At 40.5% G+C, this 9,862-nt stretch overlaps 1 protein-coding gene across 4 annotated transcripts; it reads left to right on the top strand.

The window, feature by feature from the left end:
• Positions 1–724: 724 nt before the first annotated feature.
• Positions 725–9,623, top strand: Rbm43 (RNA binding motif protein 43). 4 transcript variants are annotated; one of them, XM_070023453.1, is made up of 4 exons: positions 725–778; positions 5,467–5,677; positions 6,692–6,780; positions 7,967–9,623. In XM_070023453.1, the coding sequence occupies exons 1-4, from the start codon at positions 767–769 to the stop codon at positions 8,759–8,761; spliced, it is 1,107 nt and encodes a 368-aa protein (XP_069879554.1). In that variant the 5' UTR covers positions 725–766; the 3' UTR covers positions 8,762–9,623. The 4 variants fall into 4 exon arrangements, with proteins under 4 accessions (XP_069879554.1, XP_069879562.1, XP_069879547.1 ...); XM_070023461.1 differs by lacking the exon at positions 725–778 and adding an exon at positions 1,101–1,179; XM_070023446.1 differs by lacking the exon at positions 725–778 and adding an exon at positions 1,613–1,728.
• Positions 9,624–9,862: the final 239 nt, after the last annotated feature.

A 9,862-nucleotide genomic window follows, 5' to 3' on the forward strand; every position in this document is an offset into this window, starting at 1 on the left:
AAAAATTTATAAAGGTGTGTGTGTGTGTGTGTGTGTGTGTGTGTGTGTGTGTGTGTGTGCGCGCTGGTCCTGTGCCTTGAACTCTGGGCCTGGGAGCTCACTGTTTCTAATCTTCTGTGCTTAAGTTTGGCTCTCTACTAGTTGAGCCATAGTTCTGTTTCTGGCTTTTTGGTGGTTAATTGGAGCTAAGTGTCACATGAACTTTTTTTTTTTACCTGGGCTGGCTTTGAATCATGATCCTCAGATCTCAGCTGGGATTACAGACATGAGTCACCAGTACCAGGCCAAAACAAAGAAACAGGACATCATTTTTAAAAAAGTGTTTTTTTCCCACACTTTGGTTGGAACTAATTCAACAAAATGAACACCAAGAAATGGACACAAATGTTTTTTATTTTACTTTTTGTGTTTTTTTTTTCCCCTCTGCTTTCCCCTTTTGTCCCTGTTTTTGATTTCAGTACCTTTTGTCTTGTATGTACAAGTTTATCTGATTTAGAGAGGGGAAGGGGAAGCATGGAAATGGTGGGACAAAGGGCGAACCAATTTAGCAGTAAGTGTCACTAGACCCTATGTTGAAAATGAACGGTACAACTAGGGGGGAAGGGAAGGGGGTTGGGAGGGAAAAAACTGGGAGCAAATGAGGGAAAAGGTGACTGTTCAAAAGAAACATACTCAATTCCTAACTAACGGAACTCTAACCCCTCTGTACATCACATTTACAACAACAACAACAACAACAACAACAAAAGAGATTGAAGACGCTGGAATGCAGAGCGAGGTGAACACAGTGCTCATCAGGAATTTCGCTAGTTGCTGGGGGAGGCTTGAAAGCACAATATAGGTCCTGCCCTTTGGGGTTAAAATGTAGTGGATGGGAGATTTAATTTAATAGAAGCTCCTTAGTCTAGAAGAGGAGAATCCCCAAATTTACGCTGGGGAATCTTCCGGCCTTTTACCAACGTGCTTTCAAAAGTTGCAAAACTACCCTGGGGTGTGTGGATCGGCGCCGACAGCAGCCGTCCTAAACTGTCCTAAGCCGGGGCTCCCACCGAGGCCAGGCGCGGAGGGGCCGCCCCCCTCTCTTGGTTCCGTCTCCCAGGGAAGCAGGAACCGAGAACCGAAAGCAAAACCTGCCCGCCCGGTCCTCCGCGCGGCGAAGGCGCCTTCCTCTCCGCCATGGCAAGTTGCGCTTGTTTTGTTTTTGGAGTGTTTGAGGTGCAGGGGCCGTGCCCCTACTGACCACCACGGTTCCCCCCCCAAATAGCGCACGGTCGGGTGAGGTTGGCAGGATGCGCGCGGGGCGGGGCCGGGCGGGGATGAGATGCGCAGACAGGCCCTGGGTCCTGGAAAGCCACGCGCCGGGAAATCCAAGCCGGGGCGGGACTCGCTGCACCCGCCGCACGACAGACACTGCTTGCTCCCGAAACTTGCATCTGGCGGTGCGCGACTGGTCCGACTCACTGGGGTCACCCCGCACCGAGCGCGCGCCCCGCGCGCACCCCGCGCCGCGGGGACTCACTTCGCGCTTTCGGGCAGGAGTCGCCTCGCAGGCCCGGTTAAGATTCAACTGTGGTCTTCCCACCGCTGGGGGTGGAGGTGAGGGTGGCGGAGGAAAGCGGACGGGCGACCTAGAAACGGAGGGCCACGGCTTTCTTTTGAACAGAACCGGTGGGGAGGAATTGGAACCGAGGACACCAGTTAGGAATGTGTCCTGCGAGCTCTCCTCCGGTGGGTTCTTCCGTCGTCTAAGTTTTATTTCTGCAGAGACACAAAGGGTTTTCTTATGTTTCCGCCATCTGTGCTGGCCAGGAAGAACAGTTAGCGAATTCAAGATTAAGTCTCGTGTGTGTGCGCGCGCGCACGTGTGTGCGCGCCCAACCTGTGGTTTGAAATCCTCAAGTGGTGAAATGCCAGTGCCAACGGGTAAAGCAAGATATGGTCAATGGGAATAAACGTATGGTTTTAGGAAAACAATTAACAACTGCACAGAGTGTGGGTTCGAATTAATTTCTCCTTAGTGTCTTGCTTTAGAGAATAAGTTTTTTTTTTTGCTTCATACCTTTATTTGCTTTCAGACAAAATGGTCAATAGTCCCTTAGGATGTACCGTTGATACATCTTCCTGTCAATTTGCTAAAAATCCTATTTTTGTTTCAGAATCGACTTTCACAGATTGATTTCAGTGAAATGATGTGTGTTAGCCATACATCTCAAACATATGAAAGTTAAGATGAATAGCAGCATACCATTAATAACTAATCAGATAATCTATAAAAATTAGTAAGTTCTTGCAAGCCTCTGTGTGTGTGTGTGTGTGTGTGTGTAACTAGGGTTTGAACTCAAGGCCTTATGCTTGCTTGGCAGGTGCTCCCTAACATGGGCACACTTGCAGCCCAGGCTCTTTGGTTTCAGTGATAAATTACATATTGACATGTGAATTAAGAAGTATATTAATATTGATGGTAACATAGAAGTAGACTAAGATTTTCTGGACTTAAATTGATTGCAAGTTTTTCTTTGACAGCGATTCACAGCAAAAGGGAAGATCATTCATCAGCCAGTTATTCACTGAGGCTGGTGTGGCTGTCAGAGCTTTATCAAGATAAATCTAATGAAATAAAGATCCTGGAGAATCAGAAAAATGTCTTTGCTCATTTCCCTCCCCCTCCCCTCTTGTATGGGAGAATTCACTTGGGACTGGAAGGTGGGAGCTTTTAAGTCTTCTGTAGTTTTACTGTTTCACTCTGCAATCTAGACAAAATTATTTTCCTCCACTGAAAGTTCTCCTGTAGCAAATATCCACCCAATTTGTATGTACTTTTTTTTGACAGAGACATTGCCTTTGTTTTATGTCTGTATGAACCCAGATATTTTAATGCCCCACCCCATTTTGTATTTGCTACAAACTCTTCTTTTTTCTTGTTACCTCTGCCTTATCAAATTCCATTTCAAGTCTTTAAGCCAATTAATCCTGCTTCACAATCTGGAGTGGCATTTATTATAGTTTTAGGATTTTTCTTTTATTGTGGTCTTTGTCTTTTTCAAATTATGTGTTGGCCTGTTTCTCCAATAGGGCAGTAGCCCTCCCTCTTTCATGAATGCCAGGCTTTTTTGAAATGATTTATTTATGAGCCTGTCTCTTTTCACTTCTATGGATAGGACCCCAACCCTCATTATGAAGCCTGTTTGAGAGTCCCATGCATAATGAATATATTTTTGCTGGAGAGTTGGGTTTCAGAACAAGGGATGTATACTTTCTTTTCAATAGTACCCAGAATATTACCAGGCATAAAAAACATAATTAATGCAATATTTGTTATTTGGTTAAATAATTAGAAGATATATGTTCTAAGAAATTCTAGTGTACATTGTAATGAGTTTAAAAATACCATTTCACCAGTTAAGTACATTTTCAGTACCTTCTTTTATTAGCTATCAGCTGAATCACCAGAGAGATGATAAAAGAGAGCTGCATCATTTTCTGTTGAATTTTGCTATGATAAAGGAAGATAAATTCAGGGACATTCTCACTGCTTTGCTTTTCAAGTTTGATAGTAGTACTGTAATATTAATTTAAAATTTTCTTTGAGTTATTTTTGTGACTGATAAAAATTTCATGTGTGGATATTGCATGATTTTCTGTAGGAGATTATTCTTCCTTTTATCTTTTTTTTCCCCCTCAAGTTCTGTTAGCTTTTCTTTATTCTTACATTGGCAGTTGATTACTATTTCTGTTTTATTCTCTAGGCATTATTTAAGTCTTTGGTATTTTAAAAACTTAGCAAGTCTTTAAAACTCAAAAGTCAAAAATCAATAATGTTCATGTAAACAGTAAATACCAGGCACAACAGTGTCTAATTATGTGCTCTAATTACTTTTTCTTGTTTTGGTCCAGTGTCAGGTGTAATTTTACTTTTCCACTTACAGGAAAATATATTCAGCAGCTGGGACAAATGAACTTTTGTTTTTCTTTTTCTTTTGTATTCCATAATCTACTCAAAATCATGCCACAATTTAGTTTGCTTCTGATCTTAGGCTGCCAGAAAAGTGTGGAGGATTTGCTCAGGGATGCTCAGGTGTTCAAATCAAAACTTCCCTAGAGAAGTAAAATGACCCTTAGTATCTTTCCATGAAGTTCTATGTCATCAACCTTCACTGTCCTATGTTTATGTGAGCTCAAGCTTATGTGGGGTGTAGGCAGCCTTTCAAGTCCTGCTCCTCCTCCTCCTCTTTCTCTTCCTCCTCCTCCTTCTGTTCCTGTTCCTTCTCTCTCTTCCTCCCTTTCCTGTCTTTTCATTTCTAACAGTCTGGAGATGGTCATCATTTTCTGGCAACTCCCTTTTGTTTATTCTAGATTAATGGCTTCTCTCTTTTCTTTTCCTTCCATACACTGCTGAATATTTTCAGTCTTCCAGAAATTGAAATCTTGAAATCTCCCATTCTGTTTGATTTTCTTATCTGGCTTTATATAACTTTTCATTTTAAGGGGCTTTGGGTTGGATAGGACTCTGTATGTGTGCTTAAGCTATCATCTTATCACTCTCTGGGAGGTGGAGGTGGAGGTAGAATCTTGTTCTAAGTTCAAAGTCCTCTTCCTCTGGATGGATGGACAGCCCAAAGCTCCTCTGTGGTCAGTTAATCATAACTTGGGTCCCAGGAGACTCATCAGTGTAAGTAAGACAACTTCTTCCTGAACTTTGATGCAATTAGGCTGGACTAATTGTATAAGCATTGGAAAAGTGGAGAGGCCCACCACCTTAAATGGGTCAGGAGACAAGTGGAAATGTTTAAATAGAAGCCCTTTAAGTGGATAATTCTAGAAAGTTTAAAGAGGATGGATCCAGAAAAAGATTTCATAGTTGGTGATCTGCACCTAGTCTGATGGCAGAATTGGCAGTATCATGTTCTCTTTGTGGTTGAGTTTCACTTCTGATACCATGCTACAAAGTGGGACTTACTTCACTGCAAGTAGTCTCTATGCTATTGCCAAGGATATATATATATATATATATATATATATACATATATATGTGTGTGTGTGTATACACATACATAACATATATATGTACATATGCATACATATACAAGGAGATATATGTGTGTATATATGTGTATACACATATATACACATATATATATACATATACCTATATACACAATATATACATATATATCCACATGTATATATGCATGCATGCATGCATGCATATATGTATGTATGTATGTATGTATGTATGTATGTTATATGTGTGTAAGTGCTTGAGCCACTTGAGCCAGTCCTCAGCACTTTTTAGTATCACCATGCCCAACTTTTTATTTCAGTTAAGGCTTCTCCATTCCTCACCCTCCTCAGGCTGACCTAGCTTCAGTCCTCCTGATTTCAGACTCCTGAGTAGCTAGGCCAGAAGCTAGTGCTTAATAAAGAATATTATCTTTCTTGAAGAATAAATTACTGCTTTTCTTACAGGCATCAGCTTTGAGAATCAAGGAATTCACAGCTTCTGAAAGAACTATAGTAGTTGCTGGTCTTCCTGAGAACCTTGTTAGTAATCAATTGTTGGCCACATTTGTGAAGAGTCACTTCCAAGATATTAAGAACAAGGGTGGTGATGTTGAAGCTGTGATCTATCCTACAAGAACCAAAGGAGTTGCATATGTAATTTTCAAAGAAAAAGAAGGTATTGTCAAATAAAAACTTTATAGTCTGAGAAATATCTCTTCAATGAAATTAAAAGTTTATTTTGTTACGATGAGCCATGGGATTGGTAAAATTTAATGTAGCTTTAAAAATTTTATTCTCTCATGAATATGGAAGCATCCAGTATTGGATTAGTCCAAATATACAAAAACAATAAAGCATTAGTTACTGGTGTGATAAAGTTGTTAATGACTGGCAAATTTTGAAAACTCTGTTTTAAATGTGTTTTTGCATATATACCTTGGAACATAGATATTGTAAAAAAGTTGTAAAGAACAGAAAAAAATGAAGCAAAGACCCACATAAATGATAAAAGGATATCATAAGCAACATAAGCAACATGCCTTCTCCAGCCTTCTTATAGCTTAGTGGCTGTGGAATAGACTGCCAGGGAAAGACCCATCTTCACTGATATGTATTTATGTTTGTATATTTTTACAGTGAATATAGGAGTACTATTTAGAAATATATAAGGAATAACAAAGGGACACCATTAATGGATGGGGCTGTTTTATTTTGGTCTGAGATCATCTGATCTCAGGTAACCAAGTAGCTGGTATTACTGGTGTGCATTACCATGCCTGACTGGAAAACACTAGTGGTGGTAGTAGTGGAGGTGGTGTTGGTGGTGCTGAGGTCTAAGGTCACAGAAACTGAGATCATCCAGTGGATGGATATTGGTTCGCAAAGAAGTCTAGGACCTGAGTTTTGAGACCTGTCAGCATGTAGAGTATAGTAAGAGATGGAGGATTAGCAAGGAAGACTGAACAAGTCATCCAGGAAAAGGAAAACCAGGACAGTGAGAAATTCTGCTTAGCAGAGGTAAAGTCTCCAGAGAGGGGGATTTACTGTCAGGTTTTTGTTTTCTATTCATGTGTGTTTAGAAAACACCTGCATGTGCTCTTAAAAATATGATTAAGGACCTATTAACATAAGCATTGAACTATTAGTATACTGTGCCACTAACACTATTGATGCTAATGTTTCTACCTAGCTGCAGAGAATGTTGTGAGAAAAAAGGAACAGCGCCTAGGTAGGAAGGCCGGATATGCTCAAATCACAGTCTCTCATCTAAGTGAAAAGGTAAGGTGAGACTGGAAAGTGATGTTAGTCCTGAGTCCCATTTCTTTGATGAAGTCTTTCCCATATAAGAGACCCAAAACACTTAACCTATGATTGCTTCCTTCCCTTCCGTTCTGTTTCCTTTGGTTTCCTGCCCTAATCTCCCCTTCCTTCCCCTCCTTTTCCCTTCCTTTTCCTTTTGTGCTTGCCTGGCAAGCATTCTACCACTTGAGCCATGCTGCCTGCTCTTTTTATTTTTCAAATAGGGTTCGGTGCTTTCCTTTAGGACCAACCTTGGACCACAATCCTCCTATCTTTACCTCCTACATATCTGGGATTATAGGAATGCCCTAGTTTACCATTAGGGGGAAAAAAGCAAATCTCTTCATCTGATGCAATGTTAAAAGCCAAATTGTCTTTTGGAATTACAAATTTTTCCTCCTGTATTCTTTTTTTTTGGGGGGGGGCAGCTCTGGTTGTGGGGCCTGAACTCTGGATCTGGGCGCTGTCCCTCAGCTCTTCAGCTCAAGGCTAGTGCTCTACCACTTGAGCCACTTCTGGCTTTTTTTTTTCTGCTTATGTGGCGCTGAGGAATAGAACCCAGGGCCTCATGCATGCAAGGCAAGCGCTCTACCACTGAGCCACCTTCCCAGCCCCCTCCTCCCCTATTCTGTTTGATATTTTTAAGGTGACTGTGAGCTTTTGTGCTGTCACTAATGAATGATGCATCATTCTGAAGGTTTATTTTGGGAGAAAGATTTAGGATGGATATTAAAAAGGAGCTTTGAATAGGCAGTAAAGATAGTAATAAGAGAAAAGAAGCTAAAATGCCAAGTATTGGTGTATCCATTGTATTCAGTAAGAAGCTCAGGCATCTGCACTCTGAACTTCACATTGGAGACAGGCAGGCAGGGATGAGTGCAAAAGAGCCTGTGTCTCTACAGACCTGGAGCAGTTTATGTCTACGGAGTCTGAGCAAGACTTGATTTCAAAACAGCACTTTCTGTCACAGAATTCTTTGACCACCTTCATTTGGGGATGTAGGATGAATGACCATGACCCGTGCGGTCTCCTTGTAAAGGGATGCTCTGGCCCAATATGCCATGCATCTGAAACCTGGCTAATAACTGCTGTGGTGGCAGGAGGAAGGAGAGAAAGTCATTTGTTTATGTTGTGTGTTTTCATATTTCCCACTTTTTAATTACAGGTTTTCAGCTCTATAAAGGCTCTCCTGGATCTCACCATTTTTCAGCATCAGTTTGTACTAGAAAGGCTGGCCATGGATCTAGAAAATGAAAACCCTACTTTATGCTTCAGTTCTTTGGAACCCAGTGGAAAGATCTACGTGGAAGGATCGCTTCTCGCTCTCAAGAAGCTCCATGAGTCTCTGCTAGCAAAAGCCCGTTCTCTTTTAGAAAGAAGTAGGAATTTCTCCAAGGCGGGGAGAAAGTGGAATACTCAGAGCCCCCAGAAGGGTCCCGAGGAAAATGCCAACTCGGTGGCCACACTCAAGACTCTCATTCCTATGTCTGCAGGAAACAGAGAAACACTCGTGCTGGACACAGATGTTTATCTTTACCTCAAACAGAAGTGTGAGCTTTATGAAAACACCCTGCGGAGATTTTGTATTCACATTCAGGAGAGGGTGAGTGGTGAGCTCACCACCATTCACCTAAGAGATGCCCAGGATGGGTCCAAGCCCGGCGGCGCCCAGCGAGGGAGGCAGCTCATCCGGGAGTTGACCCAGAACCTTCTCCTAGAGCTCCGAAAAGAGACTTTTATTTTGGAAGGAAAGACAAAGAGAGAGAGAAACGATCTTACACAGGCATGTAAACTACTATGTTCAAAGTACCCGAAGGTTCTGGTTAATGTTTACAGCACACGCATTGACATTATAGGGTCATCTTCTGACACTTACCTGTTTAAAAAAGAGGTCGTGAGACAAACGGGGCATGTTCTGTCTGTGATGCCGAAATCAGATCTAAAAGACACTGGGATATGATCAATGACCCAGGATTCTAGACATGCGCACACAGTGAGACCAAAAGAGGGTACTCTTAGGAGAGAAGCACAAAGGTGCAATGCCTAAATGCCTCTTCATAGTTATATAACATAATGCACATTTTGAAACGAGCTCCAAGATATAGAAATGAGATCTCTCTCCCTCTCTTTTTTTGTAGTTTTTAGTTTTTGATGATTCTGTCTTCTCACCTTATGTATGGTTATTCAAGTGTACATCTTCAGAAGGGTTGTGGAGAGGGTACAGAACTAGAGGGAAAAAGGGTAAAAAAGTGCAACATTAGAGCTCACTGGACACTGATGAAAGTGAACTATACTATAAGTGAACTATATATATGTATATATAGTTTTATATATGTGTATATATATATATATATATATATATATATATATATATATATATATGGGTGGAGATGGGAGAGAGGGACGGAGAGCAAGGGAACAGAAGATACTGTATGAAAGGAAATATACTCATTACCTGACTCACACAATTGTAATCCCTCAGTACATCATCTCTATAACAATAAAGTAAATTAATAATAAAAAAAGAGATCATAAGTTAATAGGGCAAATGGTGAGTTTGTGAAATTTCAGCCATAGTGACAATAATAGCTGCTTTCTGTATTGAGTAATGGCAGTGGTATTAGCTGATTTCATCCTAAGTGGCTGTCTTCATTGTAATGATTGTTGTTTCTATGTTATAGAGGAGAAGCAAAGAGAACTTAGAGAAACTAAAGCTCTTACCCAAAGTTAACCAGCTGACAAGGAATGAGGGTTTAATGTAATGTATCTGAAAACAAAGATACTATGTAAATAAAATTTATTTAAATAGTACTATCTAACAATGCTATTTAAATCTAATAATAGTATTTATCAAAATAAATAATATCTAAATAAAATGTCTTTTTTTCTGTAACTCCAAATTATTAGAAAAAAGTAACAAGTGGGAACTTTGGATGACGATTATTGTATTGAATGTTTACACAGTTCGCATTTACTCATTGTAAAATTAGAATGCTGGAAAAAAATCACCTGGAAAATTACTTTGATAATAGTATTTCTTTTTTTTTTTGTGTGCCAGTAC

The sequence above is a fragment of the Dipodomys merriami genome, unplaced genomic scaffold, assembly GCF_024711535.1.
Source record: "Dipodomys merriami isolate MVZ:Mamm:240054 unplaced genomic scaffold, mDipMer1.0.p SCAF_1, whole genome shotgun sequence".
Classification (NCBI taxonomy): domain Eukaryota; kingdom Metazoa; phylum Chordata; class Mammalia; order Rodentia; family Heteromyidae; genus Dipodomys; species Dipodomys merriami.